The following is a 27,024-nucleotide window of genomic DNA, read 5'->3' on the forward strand; positions in this document are numbered from 1 at the left end:
CAATGTCACTGTCAATTCCTACAGGATTGAATGAAGGAGGATGAATGCAGAAATGAAGACAAAGACAAAAGATTTATTTTAAAAGAAGGGGTCAGGCAGGACATGGCGGCTCATGCCTGTAATCCCAGCACTTTGAGAGGCCGAGGTGGGTGGATCACAAGGTCAGGAGATCAAAACCATCCTGGCTAACACAGTGAAACCCCGTCTCTACTAAAAATACAAAAAAATTTAGCCAGGTGTGGTGGCAGACACCTGTAGTCCCAGCTACTCGGGGGTGCTGAGGCAGGAGAATGGCATGAACCCAGGAGGCAGAGCTTGCAGTAAGCCGAGATCACGCCACTGCACTCCAGCCTGGGTGACAGAGTGAGATTCGGTCTCAGAAAAAAAAAAAAAAAGAAGGTGTTGGGGGCTCCTTGCTTCTAGTGAGCAGAAGGCAGCCCTGAGTTTCTACAGGCCTTAGTATTTATTAGGTAGAATCAATAGGGAGGGAGAGGTAATGGTTGGTTGGCTGCTTGATTTATCACAGGTACATATAATTGCTTACTTTGTACAACAGGCTTCAGATGTTCCTATAGACAACCACAAGGAACACTGTGCCTGGGGCATAACTGCCCTCGGCACCCCTTCTGGCAGCAGATGCAGTTTGTCAGTTTTCCAACATCCTGCTTTGATGAGAAGAGTTTTTCCATAGAGCCTCCAGTGGTATACTGAGTTGGTCAGGACCCCCATTTTCTCTGCGTCCAACACCCCCAGTTCTCCTCTTTGGTGATTGAATGGTTCAGGGAAACTGGCCTTTGTAAGAATTGAGAATCTAAATTAGTGCAATTTAAACCATTGACTGTGTGTGTGAGAGGAGAGAAAGACCCTCTCACATTGTTTTATATTGTTTTATATTCAGTAAAAACAACAAGGAAATAAAACCAAAGACAGGCAGCCCGGTGCCAGGCCCAAAACCAGGCCAAGGCCCGCCTGGCCTAAACCCAGTAGTTAAAAATCAACTTATGATTTAGAGGCCGATGTTATTTATAGATTCCTTACATTGTATAGAAGAGCACGGTGAAACTCCCTGCCCTGTTCTGTTCCTCCCTGATGACTGGTGCATGCAGCCCCTGTCATGTACCCCTTGCTTGCTCAAATCAATCATGACCATTTCATGTGAAATCTTTAGTGTTGTGAACTCTTAAAAGGGCACAAATTGTGCACTCAGGGAGCTCAGATTTTGAGACAGTAGCTGGCCGATGCTCCCAGCTGAATAAAGCCCTTCCTTCTACAACTTGGTGTCTGAGAGGTTTTGTCTGTGGCTCATCCTGCTATATGTGAAGTGCTGCAGGGGATTCCAGTCAGCAAAGGAGATGCTGAGGGGATCTCCCCGAGTGAATGGTGTTTGCTTACTGTTTATAAGTTAATGTATCAGGATAGGGGATAGTTGCTACAAGAGAAATGAGAGCTAGAAAAGAAAAATGCTAATCCGACTTCCAGACTGACCCTGGCCCAATGCCAGGCCTATGTCTTGACTATTCAGACTCAAAAATATCAGCCTATTGATGAAAAAAGCAGCTGTCCCAATGGCCCCATCAGGGAAAAATTGAAGAACTAGTCAGTCAGGGCTTGGAGCAGGTAAAAACACAGCTCCTATCTCAAGGATGGGAAATTAACCTTAGTAAAATTCAAGGACAAATTGTAAAATTCCTTGGCATCCTGCACAAACTATAAAATTCCTTGGCATCCTATGAAATGCAGTGAAATAGTCCATTTTACCAAAGACTAAGGCTAAAATACTAAAAATTGCAACCGTTACCACTAAAAAGGAGGACTAGAAATGTATTGGCTTGTTTGGATTCTGGAGACATTATATTCCCAACTTGGGTAACATTTTACAACCTCGACATGCAGTCACTAGAAAATGCTATGACTTTCACTGGGGAGAGAAAGAGAACATGGCTTTTGAACAAGCTAAACAAGCAGTGCAACTGGCCCTGGATCTATGGCCCATATGGGATGGGCCAGTAGAACTGCAAGTAACTGTCCTAAATCAACATGCTAATTGGAGCCTTAGGCAGAAACAAGATGGGAAGAGGGTACCTTTTGGGTTTTGAACCCAGAAACTGCCAGAGGCCAGCAAAGCTGATACCCCTTTCAAGAAGCAATTGTTAGCTTGCTATTGGGCTTTGCTGGAAAAGGAACATCTCTGCTTCAACCATGATGTCTTTATAAGGTCTGAAATTCCTATTATGACTTGAGTCATGATTTCCCCCAAAACTCACCAAATAGGGCATGCCCAAGGCAGTAACATCATAAAATGGAAATACAACATAGAAGACCAGGCTAAGCCAAAACCAAAGGGGGTATCATTTTTACATGAGGATGTACAAAACTTGCCAGCTCAGGAAACCACTGAGGAAGTGCTGCACATAGGGAAGGAAACTGCCTCCCCCCCCCACTCAATGGTGCAGTTCCTTTAAAGAACTAAGCCCAGAGGATCAGAAACATGCTTGGTTTACTGATCGATCCAGCAAACACATTGGTGGGACCCGATGCTGGAAGGCCATGGCTTATAATCCTGTTAAAAACGTAAGCATTTCTGATGAAGGAAGGGGTGGGAGCAGCCAGTTAGCTGAACTAGTAGCCAACCTCCAAACTATTCAGGAGGAAGCCAGAGGGATTTGTCACTTGTATACCAACTCTTGGTCAGTAGCAAATGGTCTTACTACCTGGATGCTCCAATAGTGACAAAACAAATGGTTAATTGGGAATAAAGAGGTTTGGGGAAAAAATACTGAGAAGATATCTGAATCCTGGTGCACACCACCATTATTGCTGTTTTCCATGTTGATGCTCATGCATCTCTGCTTTCTCTTGACAGACTATTTAATCATCAGGAAGAACAACAGGCCAAAATTTTTATTATAACTGAGAACTTGAATGAGGATGAACTGATTACCTGTTCAAGCCTTGCAACGACTGGCATTATAATGTGTGGTGGTATGATTGATAGTGATTAGTGGCCTAAATGTTCCACTTAAAACATACAGAACGGTAGAATGGATAAGAGTTTACCAACCAAATATCTGAGGTCTTTAAGAGACTCACCCAACACATAAAAACTCACATAAAGTTAAGGTAAAGGGTTGGGAAAAGATAGTAATGCAAATGTACCCCAAAAGCAAGCAGTAGTAGCCATTCTTACATCAGACAAAACAGACATTAAAGCAAAAACAGTTAAAAATAAAAAAAGACAAAGAGGGACATTATATAATGATAAAAGGACTAGTCCAACAGGAAAATATCACAATTCTAAATATATATGCACCTAACACTGGAGCTCCCAATTTATTAAACAATTACTACTAGACCTAAGAAATGATATAAATGGCAACACAATAATAATGGGGAACTTCAATATTCTACCGACAGCACTAGACAAGTCATCAAGACAGAAAGTCAACAACAACAACAACAAAAACAATGGACTTAAACTATACCCTAGAACAAATGGACTTGAAAAATATTTACAGAACATTCCACTGAACAACTGCAGAATATACATTTCATTCATCAGCATATGAATCATTCCCTAAGACAGACATATGATAGGCCACAAAACAAGTCTCAATAAATTTAAGACAATCAAAATTATATCAACTACTCTCTCAGACTACAGTGGAATAAAAGTGAAAATCAACTCCAAATGAAACCTCAAAACCATGCAAATATGTGGAAATTAAATAAATACATGGAAATTAAATAAAAATAAAATTTAGGATCAACTTGTTTCTGAATGATTGTTGTATGAAATCAAGATGGAAATTTAAAAATTCTTTGAGCTGAATGATAATAATGACACAATCTACCAAAATGTCTGGGATACAGCAAAAGTGGTGCTAAAAGGAAAGTTCATAGCATCAAGTGCCTACTACAAAGTCTGAAAGGGCATAAGTAGACAATCTAAGATAACACCTCAAGGAACTAGAGAAACAAGAACAAGCCAAACCCAAACCCAGTAGAAAAAAATAAATAGCAAAGATCAGAGCAGAACCCTAGGGGAGGGGTGGCTGCAGTCTCTGTGGACCAGCAGACTTAGCCTTTCCTCCTGCTAGTTTTGAAGAATTTGAGCAGCCCAGATGAGTGGATTTTCCCCCAGCAAAACACCCCCCTCCACCAAAGGACAGTCAAAGTGCTTCATTAAATGAGTTCTGCTTCCTGTGCCACCCAACTGGATGAGAACTTTCAACAGGGGTTGTCAGACATCCTATAGAGGAGCGATTCTACTGGCATCAGGTTTGTGCCTCTTGAGGTCAGAGATCCCAGAGGAAGGAGTGGGCACTCTTCTTTGCTGTTCTCCAACCTCCTTGAGTGACATCTCGAGGCACGGGGGTGAACCAGATGAATAGGTCCTGAAGTGAACCCATAGCAAACTGCAGCAGCACTACAGAAGATGGACCTGACCATTGAAAGAAAAACAAACAGAAAGCAACAACGCATCAACAAGAAAAAAATGTACCCACAAAAACCTCATCCAAGACCGCACATGGTGGCTCACACCTGTAACCCAATACTTTGGGAGGCTGAGGCGGTGGGCAGAGCACTTGAGGTCAGGAGTTCAAGACTAGCCTGGCCAACATGGTGAAACCTCGTCTCTACTAAAAAATACAAAAAAAATAGCCAGGCGTGGTGGTGCATGCCTGTAATCCCAGCTACTAGGTAGTCTGAGACATGAGAATCACTTGAACCTGGGAGGCAGAATTTGCAGTGAGCTGCAATTGTGCCACTGCACTCCAGCCTGAGTGACAGAGAGAGAGACTGTTAAAAAAAAAAAAAATCCAAGGGTCAGCAGCCTCAAAGATCGAAACTAGACAAACTCATGAAGATGAGAAAGAATCAACAAAAAACTGCTGAAAGGCCAGAGTGCCTCTTCTCTTCCAAATGATCAAAATATCTCTTCAGCAAGGTGCAGAACTGGACAGAGGATGAGATGCATGAATTGACAGAAGTAGGCTTCAGAAGACAGTTAATAACAAACTCTGCTGAGCTAAAGAAACATGTTGGAACCCAATTTGAAGAAGCTAAGAACCTTGAGAAAAGGTTAGAGGAACTGCTAACTAGAATAACCAGTTTGGAGAGGAACATAAATGACCTGATGGAGCTGAAATGTTTGGCATGAGGCCCAGTCACTAGAGCCCTTTGTGACTGGGCTCAAGGAACACAAAAATGTTATCTTGTTTTTCAATAACTAACATATAGGAATAGATTGAAACAGAGATTTCTCTGAAACGACACTACATGAATGCCTCAAGGGGGTCACACAACTGGTTCTGAGACTTGGTGACCATTGTTTGTGTCCATGTTCAATTTATTTCAAAATTAACATTTAACTTTTCCTCCACAAATTCCCCTGTCTTGATGAACGGGCTCTGTCTAGGCAAAAGGCCTCTCTTTATGAATCAGCTCTGTCTAGACAAAAGGCAAGGTAAACCCCTTGGGCTGTTGCACAACCTCCGCCTCCTGGGTTCAAGGGATTCTCCTGCATCAGCCTCCGGAGTAGCTGGGACTACAAGTGCGCACCAGCACACCCAGCTAATTTTTTGTATTTTTAGTAGAAATGGGGTTTCACCATGTTGGCTAGGCTGGTCTTGAACTCCTGACCTCAAGTTATCCGCCCACCTTGGCCTCCCAAATTGCTGGAATTACAGGCGTGAGCCACTGCGCCTGGTTCTAAATGATTTCTATTTCCTGTAACAATTTGAAATTACTTAAAGGTTGTTTCAAATTGAAAAAAAGAATGTAGATAAAATATAAAAAGTTAAAAAAATTACAAGAGATTATGAAATATATGTGTAAATCTCGAGAGGTCAAAAGTGACAAATCTGATTTATATATAAGGTTTTATTAAAATTAGCTTTAGTATTGATAATACACTATTACCAAAGTAAAAGTTGATTTTCTCTCTAACAAAAATTTTATGTATTATTAATATGACAGCAAAATGCTTCTGTTCACCTTTTGAATACGTGCAAAAAGAGAGACAGTAAAAAAGATATAGAATTTTCCCATGCTCTAGGGTGGGCCTGGCTCAGCTCAGGGAGAAAGCCCTGCCCGCAAAGGCTGCAGCTTAGGCTGTTACTCTTTCATCACTCAGCCCAGCATCTGATCACATCTTCTGTCACTCAGGGGCTGAGTGGGCGGGGCCTTAAGCATTATGCAATCAGAGACTCTGGGCTGGAAACCGTCCAATCAGGCAGGCAGCTGGAGCAAAGAGGACGGCTTCCGGGTTTGGCGCGGCCTTCGTCTCTCGCTGCATCCGGAGCTCTAGGTCGCCTCTTCACTACTCTGTGTCCTCTGCTCCTAGAGGCCCACCCTCTGTGGCCCTGTGTCCTGTAGGTATTGGGAGATCCACAGCCAAGATGCCGGGACCCCCTAGAAGCCTAGAAATGGTGAGAGTGCTGGTTCGACCTCCTGAGAGAGGGGAGGGACTGGCTGATGGGAAGTGGCTGTGGAGGGACTCAGGCCTCCCCGTAGTCAGCTCCACAATCTGCCTCCGGAGTTCTCCTTACCCAGCTCGGCCTCAGTCCCTTCCAGCCATAAGATGGCGGCTGCGCTGACAGCCGGTCCCGGAGCGTCCTGTCTCTTCCCTGCGCAGTGACTGTGCCCTGGCCTGGCGCCCTCTCTGGGCAGCAGCTCTGCACCCACAGCTTCAGGTCTCTCCCAGATGGTGGGGGAACCACGAGAAGGTCATCAGGGGAGAATCTTGACTCGGGGTGCGGGTTCACGATTCGGAAGAGCTTTGGTCCGCGGGGTTCACAGTTTCTCTTTTCTCCTGTTAAAAATTTATGGGGCCGGGCGCAGTGGTTCACGCCTGTAATCCCAGCATTTTGGGAGGCGAAGGCGGGCGGATCACTTGAGGTAAAGGGTTGCTAGGACAACTAAATTCCTCTTCAAAGACTCAACTTCCTGGTCAGAAGTTGTAAAAGTTGTAAATCAACCCTACCCTTTTTCTCCCTTTTCCTTTTCTCGCAAATCGTGCGTTTATCCTATTTGGAAAAAGTTTGAGTCTAAGCCAACCGGGATCAGCTTAGATTGTGCGATCTGACCCCAGCCAATAGGGGAAGGGCACAAAAACAAAAACTACGTTGGGGTTAAAAACCCCTTCCTGGTCGGGCGCGGTGGCTCACGTCTGTAATCCCAGCATTTTGAGAGGCCTAGGCGGGAGGATCATGTGGTCAGGAGTTCTACACCATCCTGGCCAACACGGTGAAACCCCGTCTCTATTAAAAATACAAAAATTAGCCAGGTGTGGTGGCAGGCGCCTGTAATTCCAGCTACTTGGGAGGCTGAGGCACGAGAATTGGTTGAACCCAGGAGGCGGAGGTTGCAGTGAGCTGAGATCGCGCCATCGTACTTCAGTGTGCGCGACAGAGCAAGACTCCTTCACACACACACACACACACACACACACACACACACACACACACAAGGGCCGGGCCCAGTGGCTCAGGCCTGTAATCCCAGCACTTTGGGAGGCCAAGGCAGGCGGATCACCTGAGGTCGGGAGTTCGAGACCGGCCTGACTAACATGGAAAAACCCTGTCTCTATTAATACAAAATTAGCTGGGCATGGTGATGCATGCCTGTAATCCCAGCTACTCGGGAGGCTGAGGCAGGAGAGTTGCTTGAACCTGGGAGGAGGAGGTTGCGGTGAGCTGAGATTGCGCCATTGCACTCCAGCCTGGGCAACAAGAGCGAAACTCCGTCTCAAAAAAAAAAAAAAAAGTAAGAATCTTAAAATTTTCTTCCTTTATGTAAACACTGTGAGTAATTTCACAGGATTTTTCAAACACTTAGTTTCAAAAACCAAGTGAATAACACTGACATGGAAATTAAAGCTTGAAGTCTGCAAAAGGAGGGGGTTAAAAAAAAATTTTTTTTTTTGAGACAATCTTGCTTTGTGGCCCAGAATGGAGTGCAGTGGGGAGATCTCGGCTCACTGCAATCTCCGCCTCCCGGGTTCAAGCAATTCTCCTGCCTCAGCCTCCCAAGTAGCTGGGATTACAGGCACTCGCCAGCACACCCGGCTAATTTTTGTATTTTTAGTAGAGACGGGGTTTCACCATATTGGCCAGGCTGGTGTCGAACTCCTGACCTTGTGATCCGCCTACCTCAGCCTCCCGAAGTGCTGGGGTTACTACATTTTTTAAATTTTGACATGGAGTTTACCTCTTATTGCCCAGTCTGGAGTGCAATGGCATGATCTCGGCTCACCGCATCCTCTACCTCCTGGGTTCAAGGGATTCTCCTACCTCAGCCTCTGGAGTAACTTGGATTGCGGGCACACACCGTCACGCCCGGCTAATTATGTGTGTTTACTAGGGTTTTCTCCATGTTGGTCAGGCTGGTTTCCAACTCCCAACCTCAGGTGATCCACCCGCCTTGGCCTCCCAAAGTGCTGGGATTACATGCTTGCGCCACCGCACCCGGCCAACAGGAGGTAATTAAAGGCCTAGTTAGTTTTTTCTGGGGAGCCTCCCCTGCAGATGTCCCAGCCTGCTCACCCCACCCATGGAAGGAGCCTTTATCCTGAGAGAAGCTACGGAGCCCTGGAAAGCTGGAGTCCCACAGGTAGTTAAGATTAAGGTGAAAGGAAACTGGGAGGGTCTTACTGATAATAAAGCTATTGTTTTGAGGCACTTTTTAGACTTTTTAAGATAAAAACATTAGATTTATTTTAAAAAAGAATTAGTATTGGAACAGGAGAAAGTACCAACTAATTATAAGGTCTCTGTGGCTTGCAAAAATGTAGGCAGAAAAGGACTTTTTTTCCTAGGGAGGAGCAAACGAGATTAGAAAAAAGGTGGGAGGGGAATGACAAATAGAGGGTGAAAAAGTCAGATTTTAGCTCAGAGAATGTCTTACCCTGAAATCACCATGTTCTTAGAAGGGACATAAAATGGGGTTGTTTGTTGACTCAGACTGAGGGTAGCTCAAAATTCAGGAGCCTGAGGGAGGGAGATAAATAAAGTTTGATTAAGAAATATTTTATTTTGGGCCAGGCGTGATGGCTCATGCTTGTAATCCTAGCACCTTGGGAAGCTGAGGCAGGCCGAACACCTGAGTTCACAGCCTGGCCAACATGGGGAAACACGGTGTCTACTAAAAATAAGAAAATTAGCCAAGCGTCTTGGCAGGTACATGTAATGCCAGCTACTTGGGAGGCTGAGGCAGGAGAATTGCTTGAACCTGGGAGGTGAAGGTTGCAGTGAGCAGTGAGTCAAGATGGGGCCACTGTATTCCAGCATGGGCAGCAGAGTGAGACTTCATCACAAAAAAAAAGAAAAAAAAAAGAAATTTGACCACTGAAGACATATTCAGCTGATTTTTCTAATGAGAAAAAGGAGAAAATGTGCAGAGTGTGTGTCTGGCTGTGTGATAGGTAAGAAAAGAGAGCACCATCTAAGTCATAATGGGAAGGGTGTTTCTCTCCATAAACTGTTTCTGGAGTACACAACAAATGGAGAATTTTATTAATCACAAATGTTTTCCATGATTATCTATGTGTTTCATCTTTCCTCATCTCTTTTCTTTGTTGTGTGCATTTCTTCCATTTGGCTTTCCCTGGGCTGCATCTTATATATTAAACTGGTAAATATAACTACAGTGTTTTGTTGAGTTCTGTGAATAGCTCTACCAAATTATTGAACTTCAGGGAGGTTTCAGGAGTCCCAAGTTTTCAAACATTGTTCAAAAGAATAGATGGGCCCATAGGGTTTGTGACTGGCATCTGCAGCGAGGACAATGTTGTGGGACCTAAGGTCTGTGCTGACTTTAGGTGGTGTCAGAATTCAAATATTAGGCAATAAGTTTGTGTTGGAGAATTGTTTGATGTTCAGCAAACTCTACAGGTATGGTGCCAGTAAAAAGATATCATGGAGGCCTGGCCTGGAACAACGCTCTGGGTGTTTGGGATTGGGAGGCTCCACTTTCCTGTACACAGGCTGTCACACTGCCCATTGTCCTGTGATTCTAGGTCTTCTCCCAGGGTGACAGAGGACTGAAAACTTAGAGAAAAGGAGCTCTGATTACAGACCCCCTTTTATTGCAGCTATCACCACAGTGTTCCCACCCACTCACAAACACACACACTAGACATTGACGTATCCACACTCCTCCCAGGACTAGGCATCACCCTCAGAAACTTCACCATGGCATTTTTGATCCTAGTGTTTCTTGTGTTTCTTGTCAAGAACCCACAAGTCTCTACAAGTCTCCTGGCATGTCTCCACCCCAGACACTGAATCTGCAGCAGCAACCTGTTTTCTCCACCAACCTAGGATCTGGGCCACGTGTGTATAATCTCATCTGCCTGCATGCACACAGAAATAAATCAGAGTACAGCTCCACCTGGGCCACCATCTATAGTGAAAATCAGTCCATTCACCTACATTGCACTCTCTCCCACCCAGGAATTATTTTTTTCTTTTAGCTTTTATTTTTGGTTTGATGTACACATGTGGGTTTGTTATACAGTTAAAATTATGTCATGGGGACTTGGTGTGCAGATTATTTTGTCACTGAGGTACTATCCATAGTACCAAACAGGTATGTTTTCTGATCCTCTTAGTCCTCATACCCTCCACCCTCAACTAGGCCTCAGTGTCTGTTGTTCTCCTCTTTGTGTTCATGTGTTCTTATTATTTAGCTCTTAATATCATGCATTTGGTTTTCTGTTTCTACATTAGTTTCCTTTTTTATTTTCCTTTCATTTTGTTTTGCCTTTTGAGCTGGAGTTTTGCTCTTGTTGCCCAGGCTGGAGTGCAATGGTGCAACCTCGGCTCACCGCAACCTCAACTTCCTGGTTCAAGTGATTCTCCTGCCTCAGCCTCCCAAGTAGCTGGGATTACAAGCATGCACTACCATGTCTAGCTAATTTTGTACTTTTAGTAGAGACAGGATTTCTCCATGTGGGTCAGGCTGATCATAAACTCCCACCTTCAGGTGATTACCTGGCCTCAGCCTCCCAAAGTGTTGGGATTACAGGTGTGAGCCACTGCACCTAGCTTTTGCCTACCTTTTTTTTTTTTGAGAGAGAGTTTTGCTCTTGTTGCCCAGACTGGATTGCAATAGCATAATCTTGACCAACTGCAACCTTCACCTTCGAGTGATTCTCCTGCCTCAGCCTCCTGAGTAGCTGGGATTACAGGCACCTGCCACCACTCCCAGCTAATTTTTTGTATTTTTAGTAGAAAGGGGGTTTCACCATGTTGGCCAGGCTGGTTTTGAACTCCTGTCCTCAAGTGTTCTGCCCGCCTTGGCCTTCCAAAGTGCTGGGATTACATGCATAAGCCACCATGCCCGGCCTGCCTACTTTTTAATGAGGTTGTTTTTTTTTTTTCTTGTAAACTTGTTTATGTTCTTTTTTTTTTTTTTGTGAGATGGAGTCTCGCTCTGTCGCTTAGACTGGAGTGCCGTGGCACTATCTCGGCTCACTGCAACCTCTGCCTCCCGGGTTCAAGCAATTCTCCTGCCTCAGCCTTCTGAGTAGCTGGGATTACAGACATGTGCCACCACCACACCCAGCTAATTTTTGTATTTTTAGTAGAGACGAGGTTTCATCCTGTTGGTCAGGCTGGTCTTGAACTCCTGACCTCGTGATACACCCGCCTTGGCCTCCCAAAGTGCTGGGATTACAGGCATGAGTCACCACGCCCAGCCAAGTTCTTAATAAATTCTGGATATTAGGCCTTTGTCAGAGGCAAAGTTTGTAAATGTTTTTGTTTATTTTGTAGATTATCTGTTTACTCTGTTGATGGTTTCCTTTGCTGTAAAGAAGCTGTGAAGTTCAAATAGGTCTCATTTGTCAATTTTTCCTTTGTTGCAGTTGCTTTTGGTAGCTTCCTCATGAAGTCTTTGCCAGTTTCTATGTCTAGAATGGTATTTCCTAGGTTTTCTTACAGGGTTTCTCATAATTTTAAGTTTTACATTTAAGTCTTTAATTTATCTTGTGTTGATTTTTGTATGTGGTGTAATGAAGGGATGCAGCATCAGTCTTCTACATAATGCTAGCTAGTTTTTCTAGCACCATTTATTAAAGAGAGAATCCTTCCCACATTTCTCTTGTCAGCTTTGTCAAAAATTTGATGATTATAGGAGGGTGACATTATTTCTGGGCTCTCTGTTCTATTTCATTGGTCTTGTGCACTCATGGATTTTATATAACATCTTTCTCTCTTCTGGTTTTAACCCCACTAACATTCTTTCAAGTGCATACAGTATGCAAAACCCAGGTGTCCAAGAGTTCAAAACTCCTTAAAAACTTCCAAAAAAAGGCCAGGTGTGGTAGCCTGTAATCGCAGCACTTTTGGAGGCTGAGGCAGATGGATCACGAGGTCAGGAGATAGAGACCATCCTGGCTCACATGGTGAAACCCCGTCTCTACTAAAAATACAAAAAAAATTAGCCAGACGTGGTGGCGGGTGCCTGTAGTCCCAGCTACTTGGGAGGCTGAGGCAGGAGAATGGTGTGAACACAGGAGGTGGGGCTTGCAGTGAGCCGAGATAGTGCCACTGCACTCCAGCCTGGGTGACAGAGCGAGACTCTGTCTCAAAAACAAAAAAAAAGCTTCCAAAAAAATTTTTGCCATTCTCTCATTTCTTAAGGGATTTAGATTGTATATAGTTATTTTTCTCTGCTTTTAAAAAATATATGTAAATTATATTAACAGCTAAATACCTTTTGTCTTCTTTTCTGACTCCAGATTATCTAGTACTTCAGATTTATTGCTTTGTTTTTGGTTCCAAAAAGTTTATTTTTTTCATTTTTAGTCCTTTAAATAGACACAGATTTATTTAGATAAAAGCTAATTTTAAGGGCACACAGAAGCTTAGCACAAAGATAGGATCAAATTTAGCAATACATAATGGTAAACACTAAAAGATACTATGTTTCTTTGACAGAAACCAGATTATCCAAGGAAATTATCCAATATTTGCAGGCTAAAGTACTTACACTGCAAAAACAAGAACAGTTCAGTGCGTAAACTGAACAGTGGCGTCTGTAGTTGTGCATGGCTTTCTATTTATTACTTCAGAATAATTAGCATAGTTATGTGTAATATTTGTAGACAACCTGCATTTATATACATTTAACAGTATTTCCTTTTTCTTTCTTTCTTTTTTTTTTTTTTTGAGAGAGTCTCTGTTGCCCAGGCTGCAGTGCAGTGACATGATCTGATCTCACTGCAACTGCTGCCTCCCAGGTTCAAGAAACTCTCCTGCCTCAGCCTCCCCAGTAGCTGGGATTACAGGTGTGCATCACTGTTCCTGGCTAAGTTTTTGTATTTATAGTAGAGATGGGTGTCACCATGTTCGCCAGCTTGATCTTGAACTTTTCACCTCAGATGATCCACCCATTTCACCCTCCCAAAGTGCTAAGATTACAGGTGTGAGCCATAAGCAGTATTTTCTACAATAGTATGAATATAAAGCCACAATACTTACTTTGAATGAATCACTTAAATGGTTATTTTAATGTTGTAATTTATACTTTTGAAATATAGAGGGTTTTGGCTGAAGTATAGTTTTAATTATTAAAAATGCTATGTATATTATGACTAGTGAGTAAACACAATTTTAGTGTCTTTTATTTCATTAAATTGGAATGCTGCTATTACAGGACAAATAAAGACATGTGATGTGGCCACCCAAAAACCATAATAGCTCTTCAGTTAGCTATGTTGCAAGTTCTAATATATTCCACTATATGAACATAGTCCAATTCTATTTCTTCATCAAAAAGTGTTTTTGGAAGTTGTCAGATGTATTTCAATATAGAACCCCCATTCAATGGCTAGGAGATGACAGAACAGCAGAGATGGGAAAGAAACTTTATAAAATTCTTCTGAAAATCTGCCACCTTTCTTCATAATGCTCATGTTTCTCTTGCTGAGAGTAGCTGTGCATTTTGGGTGTTTAGAGAGAAATTGCTTTTAGGAGAATATTTTCTGGCAGACATGATCAATCTTATATATAATCTGAGCTTTTTCTTAATATCATTTTAACTTTTTTCTCTCCAATGCTTTGGGTGTCTGTTTCAGAAGCCCTATTAATATCCCATGATTTCTGAATAAGCTGGGCTGTCACAGTGAGAACTTTTGGAGCTATCTCTATCTGGACTCATGCTGGAAATTCAGCAGTATTTTTTCCTTGTCACCATTATAAGTAGAAACTGAGGCTGAAACACTGCTCTCATTTTCATTATTGTGAAGGTGCAATTCTACCCACGAGGCCTGCAGGCTCTCCTCCTGCAGCTCAGGCCTCACTCTCTGATGTGACACTAGAGTGCTGCTGTGGCCAATGGGGTTCACATAAAATGTGAGCTGTGCTCTGGGCTGTGCCTCAGTGGCAGATGGTAGAGGTCAAGAGAGCATACTAGCAACCAGGAGAAAGCAAGCAGGAGTGCTGTAGCCCACTGCCAGTGAGTACAGAGCCAGAACTCTAAACTGTAACTAGCCAAAATATAGAACCCTATTCAACCATTTTTGTAGCAAAGTGAAATCTTAGATTCAGCAGGTACCTGGCTTCAAGCTACTAAACTACCTCCTGTTATGAAGATGTGAAAAGTTTATTTGTCATTGAATATAAGCAATTAGCATACACAGATGGCCTCTTCAATTTCCAGGTAGATTTAAGATGAATGATGTATGACATGGTGCTGTGAATTCTTCTACTTATGGACTAATTATGTTGACCATCTTTCTGTCATTGCAGTCTCTTAAGAAGATGGACTATGATGCATGTCACATTCAAGTTTAATTGTAAAATAAAAACGTTTGTTTTTTGAGATGGAGTTTCACTCTTGTTGTCCAGGCTGGAGTGCAATGGTGTGATCTCAGCTCACCGTAACCTCTGCCTGTCTCAGGTTCAAGTGATTCTCCTGCCTTAGCCTCCCTAGTAGCTGGGATTGCAGCCATGTGCCACCATGCCCGGTTAATTTTTGTATTTTTTAGTAGAGATAGGGTTTGTCAATGTTGGCCAGGCTGGTCTCGAACACCCAACCTCAGGTGATCCGCCTGCCTTGGCCTCCCAAAGTGCTGGGATTACAGGCATGAGCCACCACACCCAGCCAAAATGTTTTCTTTCTGTTCTATTATTGTGGAGTTTTTCTGGGGCTGTAAACATTTGTTCTTTCTTTTTTTTTTTTTTTAGATGAAGTCTCTCTTGTCCCCCAGGCTGGAGTGTGATGGCGCGATCTTGGCTCGCTGCAACCTCTGCCTCCTGGGTTCAAGAGATTCTCCTGCCTCAGCCCTCTGAGTAACTGGGATTACAGGTGCCTGCCACCAGGCCCAGCTTATTTTTTTTTTGTATTTTTAGTAGAGATGGGTTTTACCATGTTGGCCAGGCTGGTCTAGAACTCCTGACCTCAGGTGATCCACCCACCTAGGCCTCCCAAAGTCGTGGGATTATAGACATGAGCCACCATGCCCAGCAAAGAAAATTGTTCTTCTCTTTTTTTTTTTTGAGACAAAGTCTCGCTCTGTCACCCAGGCTGGAGTATGCTGTGGTGCCTTCTCGGCTCACTGCAAACTCCACCTCCTGGGTTCACACCATTCTCCTGCCTCAGCCCCCTGAATAGCTGGGACTACAGGCTCCCACCACCAAACCTGGCTAATTTTTTATATTTTTAGTAGAGACGGGGTTTCACTGTGTTAGCTAGGATGGTCTCGATCTCCTGACCTCGTGATCTGCCTGTCTCGGCCTCCCAAAGTGCTGGGATTACAGGTGTGAGCCACCACACCTGGCCAAAGAAAATTGTTCTTCTAGTTATTTTTCCAAACACTGTCTAGAATTACCAGACATGATATAAACACATAAGGTGCCAACCAGAATTTACTCTAGCGAGGACTTTCCCTGTCAGGCTTCCAGTCAATTCACACTTGTGCAGCAAAGTGCATGCTGTCCCTTAAATATGCAGGCAGAATTGTGTCTCTATTTGTTATCTATAGTCCTCTACAGTCACTTCTAGGAGGCTAGATCAGATTTCTACAAATTTCATAGGGCAGCAATCAATCATTTTATCTCTTTCAGTGACTCCTGTATCTTCAGACTTGAAACAGATTCAGAGGCCATGGGGCCCACAAACCCTGTTAGAGTAATGTGTGTGCATTGAGCAGACATGTTGACAAGAGAATCTCCACTTTCACCTTCCTCCTCTTGCTAAAATGCTCACAAATGTGTCCTGCCCTTCAGGCCCTAAATCTACAGCTCTATATTTTGAATCCAGATCTTGAGATTTGGGAAATAAAAAACTTTTATCTAAATAATGCAGGTTCTTTTGGTTATCAAACTCAGAGATATGTTAAAATGAAAGTGCAGTTATGTCTTTCTCCCACTTTGAACTATGTATTCATCTATTGAAACTGTTCACTATTGCCACAAGTAACTATAAATTAAACTAATAATGCCACATTGGACACTGTATCCCATACCCTAAAACACAATGATAGATATCTAATCAATAACCTATGTTATTTATGTAAATAAATAAAAACTTTTGACAAACAACTCTACATCAGCCCACTTTCTGTCCCTGTCTTGTCTTTACATATCTTCCTGTAAATACTACTAATCAAAGTGTAGATTTCAGGCAACTTGAATTTTTGCTCCCAGGTTATAACCCTTAAGCTTGACCCAAATAAACTGTCTACTTATATTCATGTTATGTCACCTTTTTTTTATGTAGACATTATTTAGAATGTGTTAGAGCAGCATCTATGAGATCTCTCTTTTGACTGTACTCCACTTGGTGTAACACAAATGGATGCAGAGCCAAGTTGATCCCACCTAGAATTTGCAGATAAGGTCTGCCCTCTGCCTGGGATTTAAAGAAAAATGCCAGACTTTGGATAGAGAATGTACAGAAAATTAACAAAAGTCATTTTCTGCATTGTAAGTTGTCAAGATAGATATCTTACAGACTCTATTTGGGAGTGTGGCATTTTGAGATTTTTTTACATCTTATTCATTGACCTGCTACAGTTATGTGAGAGGCTCCAGGAGGAAGTAGAATCTGATGGTAGAATCTGTAAGCATAAATAAATATCTCAGGAGTGAAAGATCAGGCCACAAAGTATCCAGAGCCATGACCACAACTATATTTACCTGTAAAATATGATACTGGAGTAGAGTATTTTTGTTCTTTCTCTTATCCAAGAGCTAGCAAATCAGGACAGGTGATCCAGTTTCTGGAGCTCCACCAAGGCAGTTCTATTTTCTATTCAGAATCAGCCTGAGTTTCTCCGGCCTGGCTTATCATTGGGCCATCAGCCCTGGTTCGCTAGGAATTCCCTCACAATCACCTAGGTGTCTTTGAGGCATTTGAGGATGTCCAGAGCAGAATTGTGTTAGGCTGACAAGAGTGGTTAATTCTGCTTCTGTCTCAGTGTAAGAGAAATGAGTCATCCTGTGTTCATTCATGCCCTCATACAAGAGGTGTCATTTTTGGTACCCAGATCAGAGTTTCTCCAGTTTCCTGGTACTTGGATGATAAACAAGGAGATCTGGAGACCCAAATAGATAAACTAGTTGCTTCCATTTCATATGGCCATTAAAAAAATACGTGAAGCAGTCATGTTTCCTACAATCCAGAAACTTTTAGTCTAGACCAGCAACTGGATAAATAATTGAATTAAGCAACATATTGTTGGCACAATACATAGATGTGTCCAAAACCTTGGGTTTTATTTAGACACTTTATGCTGTTATGACTTCTGAATTCTACACCTGAAGGGATATTTATGAACAGAATAATTGTTATTATAATTTTTTTCTTTAGTCAGAATCTCACTGTGTTACCCAGGCGTGAGTGCAGTGACATGATCTCGGCTCACCGCAATTTCTGCCACTTGGGTTCAAGCGATTCTCTTGCCTCAGCCTCCAGAGTGGCTGGGATTGCTGGCCCCAGCCACTGTGCCAGGCTATTTTTTGTATTTTTAGTAGAGGCGAGGTTTTACCATCTTGGTCAGGCTGGTCTTGAACTCCTGACCTCGTGATCCACCCACCTTGGCCTCACAAAGTGTTGGGATTACAGGTGTAAGGCAGTGCACCAGCTGTATAATTTCTACTTTTTTTTTTACTTTCTAAAGTGTACATATTGATTTTCTAATAAAATTACTCTAGAAAACCTTAAGGGATTTGTTTAAATTATGTATTAGTATATAGTATAAAGTTGACAGGGCAGTGGCTAGAAAAGATTAAAATTATAGGAACTCTGGGATTTAAGTTTCTTTTAGGTAAGCTTAGAAAAAACAAAACTGGAAGTACCCCAGTGGCATAGAGAACAGAATTCTACATAAGTTCCTCACACTGCGTGAGACCTGATCAGATTCATGCTTTTTGGAGGCTATATTTAGGTCTGACCCTACCCTGGAGTCTTGCCTCACAGAACTGATTAGTAGAGATCAGAGTTTTGGCTGGTGAATCCTGCTGCCTTTCTAGAGCTGATACCCACAATTCCCTGAATCCCAAAAGCAGATGGAAGGGAAAAATAGGCCGGGCGCGGTGGCTTACGCCTGTAATCCCAGCACTTTGGGAGGCCAAGGCGGGCAGATCACGATGTCAGGAAATTGAGACCATCCTGGCTAACACGGTGAAACCCCACCTCTACTAAAAATACAAAAAATTAGCTGGGCATGGTGGCGGGTGCCTGTAGTCCCAGCTACTGGGGAGGCTGAGGCAGGAGAATGGGGTGAACCTGGGAGGCGGAGCTTGCAGTGAGCCCACATCGCGCCACTGCACTCCAGCCTGGGTGACAGCGAGACTCTGTCTCAAAAAAAAGGGAAAAATAAAGTATGTATTTTAGGGTCTTAGTTTTTAAATTTTCTGTTAAAACCAGTGTTTGCAGAGACATTCTATTTAGCAACTTGTTTTCTATTCCTGCAGATCCAGTAGTTGCTCCACAAGTCAGAGAAAAGTAAATATAAACAGAATAAAATTTTCTCTAAATTCCATTAAACTCTTCCTTTCTATCTCTTTCATCTGTCTATATTTTGCTTTTACAGTGTTTTAAAAAAATTGATGACAGAGAAACAGAAGAAGAAATAAAAATGCTGCACCTTTTACCTAAATCCTAAAGTTTATTAAACACTTAGTACCAGCTTTCAGGGTGTTATGAGAATTAAATCACAGAATGTGTTATGCCCAGCACAGCGCTCTGTATCATTCTCTTGAGCACAAACTACTTGCTTAATAAACATTGCATTAGTACGTGTGTACATGTTGTTTTTTAAATACAGACTTACTCTAACATTGCTGCCTTCACTTTCCTCGGCAAATTTTAAAGAGCCAGCGAAGCATATAAAACTAGGGTGGAGATGCATTGTCCCTATTTGTATCAGAAGTATTTGGTTGTGAAAAGAGTGGTAAATGTAAGGGACCCTGTGCTTTTCCTGCTTTCTCTAACTAATGCTAATGAGCCAAGGGGAAGCAACTTCAGCATTGACAGGGGACTTGTTTAAAACACCCATTCATGGGCCCTTTTCAAGCCTCCAGAATCACATTACATAAAGTGGAGCCAAAATTACCAAGTGATTTATAAGCCCATTAAAGCTTGAGAGGCAATGCTTAGCTTAGTGATTATTGGCCTAGGTTTCTCATTAGGATCACATGGCCAATTTGCAGAAATCTCTTGTGCCCTTCCCACAGCTTCTGTTTATCGTTCTGCGTGGAAGCACTTATGTTTTAATGAAAGGCCTCATGTGACTCTAAGGTGAGGCCAGAATCAAGTATGAGCACTTCAAAATACAATCATGAGAGTTAAGTTCCACCTTTGCACTAAAGGGTGGTCACAGAGCCTGTTCTGTTTGGGTTTGGTACAGACACGTCAGTGTGGTGCATAATTTCATTGCTGGAAATTGCTGGTGTCTGTGGCAGGGAGGGCACCTGAGGACAGGAAATGAGAAACTTATATTTCTATCTTCATGGAGCAGTTCATTGTTCCCTGAATCTTTTCTGTTTCAAAGGACAGAAATAGGTGGGCTTTTTCTGTCATTTTGCCAGTTGATGTCATGCCAGCAGGTAATCATGTGCTACTGATACCTTTAAAGGCATTTTCTCAAGATGCAGGTGTAATTTTTCCAGAGAATCTCATCTGAGAAGGAATTCCAGAGGAGGAGGAGGAGAAAAAAAAATGGCTCCTCTTAAGGTAAACATGTCTCAGATGAAGAGCTGTGTCCACTCTGCCTCCTGGACCCCCATGAGTTTAGTACTCACAAACCTTTACTTCTCTACTTGTGTTTTCCCTCCCTGAGTTTGGTTTAACTACTTAAAATTCTTATGATAGTCAAGGGTCTCTGAAAAATATTTCTTTCCTATATCCCAGAGCTTTCTCTGCATTCTCTATGTCATAGCTTCTTATATGCCATGCAGAATTCTCAGCAAGAATTTATAATCTGCAATATTAAAAATGTTCCCTTTGTGGCTATTGAACATGGAAAGATATGGATACTCAAGATTTCTGTTGGGGAAAATTGTGGTCCTTAGTATAGATGGAGAACATGTAATGTTGAGGCTTCATCTGTATGTTCCATTAGCTCTATGAAGAACAAGATTAAGAAAATGCTTTTTTATATGGAATGGCATTTATTATCCAGAAAGTTCTGAAAAAAATTATTAAGAGATACCTGCTCTCTTGGGTGCTAAATGAAGCCTATTTAAAATTACTACTAAAAATTACAGAACATAGGAGTTATCAAAAACTTTGAAGTTAACATAATACATGTTTCTTTATGGTTAAATTCAGATTTTATTTACTTTCTTTGAGAGGACTATTTCAACAGTGATGCTGTGTTCTTCTGTGTGCATTAGGACATCATAAAAATTTATCCTAGTGCAGTTAATGGTTAATGATTCACTTGGTGAAATAGCTCTGTGATGGATCTTTTTCACTATAGAGATAATTATTTTTCTATTCATTATTAATTATGTTTATGCAGCTGATATGCATAAACCTCACATTAAATCTGGCAGCTTTCTTTTTTAAACATATTTTTCTTTGGAAAATGAAGGCTCTTATCTTTGTTTACAGGCTAGAAAATCTGAAAAAATCACAGGCTCTTGCACTTACTGCGTTTGACAAAATATCATTTTTGGGACAAAAACATTAACATTATTGGTGAGCTTGTTAGAAATTCAAAAAATCAGACTTTATGTCAGATCTTCTGGAAAAAAAAGTCCTGCATAAGAAGGTCTTTAGCTTATTGTACACGTTAAAATTTGAGAGATGCCTTCTAACTCAACATGTCCTTTCTGTCTGAAAATTATTCATAACTGATTCTGTATGATGTAAATATAGCACTCAAAAGTGTTCATGTTCATGCCCTTAATTTTATACTTTATTATCTAGAAAAATATCATTATATGAACTAATGTTGTGGATCTTAGGCTGCTCTTTTTTTTCAGAGATAGAGAATACATTAGAAAATATTTCTGTGTTGAAAATTATTTTATTGGATAATTTTGGTCAATCCTATAAGTAAGAACCAGTTCTCTTTACTCTCTCATTTCACCTTAAATTAAAAATTCCACCAATGGCGACTTGGTAAAAATGTGTGTGTGTTTTTCAGGAATCATTGCAATTTAGAGATGTGGCCATAGAATTCTCCCTGGAGGAGTGGCATTGCCTGGACACTACACAGCAGAATTTATATAGGGATGTGATGTTAGAGAACTACAGAAACCTGGTCTTCCTTGGTGAGGATAACTTAAATACATAATTCATAAAAAACCCCAAAAGTTTTATTTCTCTTTTTTGTGGAATGATTTCAGCAATTTATCCTTTGCATAAAAGAGTTTCAGATGTCCTTTTTCCAGAAAATCTTCAGAATTTGTTTATTTAAAAAAGAATTTCTTCAAGATGTTTCATCTTAATCCAAACTTTCCACATTGCTGAGTTGAGCTTTATTCTTCACTCTAAATTAGTGGTAATTTCAGAAATTTAGTGGCATAAAATAGTGTTGCCCCCACCTGAAAATCTCATTGCCACCACCAGTTTTTGATTCAGTAGTACCAGGTAGTAAATTTAAAAAGCCTATATGCAGGGCCAGGTGCTGTGGCTCATACCTGTAATTCCAGCACTTTGAGAGGCTGAGATGGGCAGATCACCTGAAGTTGGGAGTTTGAGACCAGCCTGATGAACATGGAGAAACTCTGTCTATACTAAAAATACAAAATTAGTCGGTCATGGTGGCGTAGTCCTGTAATCCCAGCTACTCCGGAGGCTGAGGCAGGAGATTCCCCTGAACCCAGGAGGCAGAGGTTTTGGTGAGCCGAGATTGAGACATTGCACTCTAGCCTGGGCAAGAAGAGCAAATACCACTCTAATTTTGATAGGAAGTTTATTGAATCTATAGATCACTTTGGATAATGTGGCAATTTAAAAATCTATTTGGATTTTCTCTTTATAGTTTTTTTATTGTAAAGATTTTTTACCTTTTTAGTAATTTTTAAAAGAAATTTATTATTTAATGGTATAGTAAATAATATTTTTTTCTTTCTCTATTTTATCAGATAGTTTAAGTGTTTGAGACCATACATATACTTGTATGTTAATTTTATGTTTTGCTAATTTACTGAGTGTATTTGTCAGTTTAGAAAGGTTTTAAGGTACTGTTTAGGTTTTTTTTTTTTTGAGATGGAGTCTCGCTCTGTTGCCCAGGCTGGAGTGCAATGGCATGATCTCAGCTCACTGCAACCTCCACCTCCTGGGTTCAAGCATTTCTCCTGTCTGAGCCTCCTGAGTAGCTGGGACTACAGGGGCGTGCTGCCGCACCCAGCTTTTTGTGTTTTAGTAGAGATGGGGTTTCACCATGTTGGCCAGGCTGGTCTCAAACTCCTGACCTTGTGATCCACCCATCTTGGCCTCCCAGAGTGCTAGGATTAGAGGTGTGAGCCACTGCAACCAGCCCTATTTATGGTTTTTATAGTACTGCTTATGGTTTATTAAATATAAGATTGTATGATCTACAAACAGCAACTTTTTACTTATTTTACTCCATCTCCAAAAAAAAAAAAAACAAGAAACCTTAAAGTTGAAAGTATTTTCTAAATATTTAGAAATTTGTTATGAATTAGTATGTTGGTATTAATTTACTAGAATATTTTATTACATTCTTTCTGCCGAGCACATTACTATGTTGTAATTGAGAAATATAAGCAAGATTCATGCTATTTATTTTTAATGAAACAGGTATTGTTGTCTCTAAGCCAGACCTGATCACCTGTCTGGAGCAAGGAATAAAACCTCTGACTATGAAGAGACATGAGATGATTGCCAACACCCCAGGTAGGTGTGAATGAAAATGAACCCAACAGACAATGCAGATAAGAGGTCCCAAGGTCAGAAAGAAAGCCAGTCCTTAAAATGTGATATGGGAAGCTGTGTTCCAAAGGAAATAGTTCCTGTGCAGCTGTTTTTATTTATTTATTTATTTATTTAATTTTTCTCTCACAAAGGGACATCTGTCTCATGCTTTTAAATTCTCTAAGGATTCTATTATTCTTTCGATGAGCTTCCTTCAAGTTCACAGTGAGAGTGAAATCCCTCTTTATGGCATGTAAGAGATTGAACAATCTGGCTGCTTTTCCATTGTCTTGGGAACACACAATTATCTGCGTGATTTTGAGAAACTAAAACCATTTTTTAAGTTGTCTTTTTGCATCAGATCTGAAATGTTTGAGAGTATTAGTTTTTGTTGCATTTTTTGTTGGTTTTTTCTGCACAGTCCATTCTGTTTTTATTACTATACAGTCTTGAAATATAGTTTGAAATTATAAGTATGATATCCTTCTGCTTTGAACTTTTTCCTCAAGATTGCTTTGGCTATCAAAGTTATTTTAGTATCATGTAACTTTTAGAAATGTATTTTCCATTACTATGAAAAAAATACCACTGCAATTTTGATAGGAAGTTTATTGAATCTATAGATCACTCTGGATAATATGGCAATTTTAAAATTTATTTGGATCTTCTCTAATATTTTCATAGTTTTTTTTTTTTTTTTTGAGATGGAGTCTTGCTCTGTTTCCCAGGCTGGAGTGCAGTGGCATGATCTTGGTTCACTGCAAACTGTGCCTCCTGGGTTCAAGCAATTCTCTGCCTCAGCCTCCTGTGTAGCTGAGATTACAGGTGCATACCACCATGCCCGGCTAATTTCTTTTTTATTTTTTGTAGAGATGGGGTTTCACCATGTTGGCCAGGCTGGTCTTGAAGTCCTGACCTCGTGATCCACCCACCTCAGCCTCCCAAAGTGCTGGGATTACAGGTGTGAGCCACCCCGCCCAGCCCATAGTTTTTTTTTTGTAAAGATTTTTTACCTCCTTGATTTTTTTCTAAGAAGTTTATTACTTAATGCTATAGTAAATAAGATTTTTTCTTCCTCTATTTTATCAGAGAGTTTGTTTTAAGTGTATGAGACCATACATATACTTGTATGTTAATTTTATATTTTGCTAATTTACTGAGTATGTTTATCACTTTAGACAGGTTTTAATGTACTATTTATTGATTTTTAAATAGAAGATTATACGATCTACAAACAGGGACTTTTTACTTATTTTTCTTTAATTTCAATGGATTTTTTAATTTCTTTGACTAATTCTTCTGCCACATGCTTCCAGTGCTACATTAAAATAGAAGCATGGACAATGGGCACAATATAGTTTTGTACTGGTGCCTAAATTTGATGGAGCAAACACCCCTTCAAGTTTTTTTTTTTTTTTTTTTTTTGAGACAGAGTCTCACTCTGTTGCCCAGGCTGGAGTGCAGTGGCACAGTCTCAGCTCACTGCAACCTCCACCTCCTGGGTTCATGCCATTCTCCTGCCTCAGCCTCCCAAGTAGCTGGGACTACAGGTGCCCGCCACCACACCCAGCTAATTATTTTGTATTTTTAGTAGAGACAGGGTTTCACCATGTTAGCCAGGATGGTCTCGATCTCCTGACCTTGTGATCCACCCACCTCGGCCTCCCAAAGTGCTGGGATTACAGGTGTGAGCCACCGCGCCCGGCCTTCAAGTTTTTATAAACTGATTTTAGAAGGTAAAGAACTTTTGTTGGGCCCTTAGGGTGATGAGATGCCCTCTGAATTTGTAGTGGAGAGGGGGTGTAGCTTCGTGACAAGGCTGCTGGGTCTGCACCAGGGTCCACCTATAGTTGGCTTGTTACAGGGGCTTGGGTAGTTGTAATTCTCATTTTATTTTTGGACAGACTGCATATCCTTCAGGGCTTTGCTCTGTAGTTAAGACACTAGGGCATGTTTTTGTAGTCAGGTCTGCATATGGTGGGCCTTATATCTGGATATTGATGAGTATGGCTTTTATTGAATATCAGAGAGCATTCCCTCAGATAACTGTGTGGGTTTCTATATAGGCAGAACTGACCATAAGCTATCTTGTTTAAGTGAGTAGTCATGGAGATAGTCTTTTTTTCACCATGTGTTTAATGATGAATATATATTTCCTTTTGTGAGAGAAATACTTGTTTGATTTGAAGGTAATTTTCAAAAAGATTTATAATTCTGGATTTTTTTTCAGTTTTTCTTTAAAAAAATTGTTTTAAAAACACATAACATAAAATTTACCATCTTAATTCAAGTGTACATTTTCAGGGCCAGGCATGGTTGTGGCTCCCATCTGTAATCCCAGGATTTTGGGAGGCCAACACAGGAGGATCCCTGGGGCCCAAAAGTTAGAGACCAGCCTGGGAAAGATATGGAGACCCCTCTTTATAAAAATAATTTAATAATTGCCAGGCATGGTGGTATGCAGCTGTGGTACCTGCTACTTGGGGGATTGAGGGGGAGTCAAAGTTGTGCCACTACACTCCAGCATGAAAGAGTGAGACCCTGTCTCCACAAAAAAAAAAAAAAAAAAAAAGCCATTCATTTCAGGCATGTTAAGTATATTCTCATTTTTATGTAAAAGACTTCTAGACACTTTACATCTTGTAAAACTAAAACTCAATACCCATTAAATAACAACTGCTCATTTTACCCTCTCTCTCACCCCTGACAGACAAACCTTCCACTTTCTGTTTTATGATTTGACTACTTAAGATATCCATAATTTTGTTACTGGATTAATTCAAGTGACATAATATTCTCAATGTTCATCTTAAAATGTGACAAGATTGTTCTTTTTGAGATGGAATAATATTCCATTGTATGTATATGTTACATATTTTGATGTGTTTATAAATCAAGAGACATCTGGGTTGCTTCAACCTTTTGGCTTTTGTGAATACTGGTGCAATAAACATGGATTTTCAAATATGTCTTCCAGGTCCTGTGTTGCTTTTCTTTTTTTCTAAAGATGGATTCTCACTCTGTCACCCAGGCTGAAGTGCAGTGGTGTGATATCAGCTCACTGAAACCTCTGCCTCCTGAGTTCAAGCAGTTCTGCTTCAGCCTCCCAAGTAGCTGGGATTACAGGTGCCCACCTACACACCCAGCTAATTTTTTGTATTTTTAGTAGAATGGGGTTTATTATGTTGGCCAGGCTGGTCTCAAACTCCTGATCTCAGGTAATCTGCCCACCTTGGCCTCCCAAATTGCTAGGACTACAGGCTTGAGCACCTGGGCCTGGCCTGTGTTACGTATTTTGTAAATAGATATAATAAGTGAGGAACATTTATAACATTTTAAAATAATGGCTGCATCTTTGTTTTCCAGCAACAAGCAACATGGGTTTCATTTTTATTGCAACATCAACAGATTAGGTATTTTAAAAAAAATTTACAGTGGCCATTCTAATGGAAACGAGGTGATTTTGTTTGTCATTGTGTTTTTTTTTATTTCTTTACAAATCAGTAATTTTGTGCATTCTTTCAAATGCTTTTTCCCATTTGTGTAGTTTTTTGATGAAAATTTTTTTGTTCATTTTTAAATCAAGTTATTCAACTTTATTGTTTAGTTTTAAGAGTTTTTTATTTATTGTGAACATTAACTTCCTTCACATGAAATTTGCAAATGTTTTCATCCATTCTC

At 41.0% G+C, this 27,024-nt stretch overlaps 1 protein-coding gene and 1 pseudogene across 8 annotated transcripts in view; one reads left to right on the forward strand and one right to left on the reverse strand.

Moving 5' to 3' along the window:
• Positions 1 to 27,024, reverse strand: part of LOC100461389 (zinc finger protein 737-like) — a 197,315-nt pseudogene that overhangs the window by 110,988 nt on the left and 59,303 nt on the right.
• LOC100452112 (zinc finger protein 486) overlaps positions 6,199 to 27,024 on the forward strand; it is a 30,806-nt gene continuing 9,980 nt past the window's right edge. For 2 of the 8 annotated variants that reach the window (XM_024237278.3, XM_054540063.2), the window contains exons 1-2: positions 6,310 to 6,431; positions 23,230 to 23,325. In XM_024237278.3, coding sequence (XP_024093046.3) covers positions 23,292 to 23,325 — 34 coding nt within the window. In that variant the 5' untranslated portion in view covers positions 6,310 to 6,431; positions 23,230 to 23,291. Of the gene's footprint in view, positions 6,432 to 8,013; positions 8,614 to 21,607; positions 21,735 to 23,229; positions 23,326 to 27,024 lie in introns of those variants that run through there. The other 6 variants (XM_054540062.2, XM_024237279.3, XM_002834510.6 and 3 more) reach the window with 5 other exon arrangements.

The sequence above is a fragment of the Pongo abelii genome, chromosome 20 (assembly GCF_028885655.2).
Source record: "Pongo abelii isolate AG06213 chromosome 20, NHGRI_mPonAbe1-v2.0_pri, whole genome shotgun sequence".
Lineage (NCBI taxonomy): Eukaryota > Metazoa > Chordata > Mammalia > Primates > Hominidae > Pongo > Pongo abelii.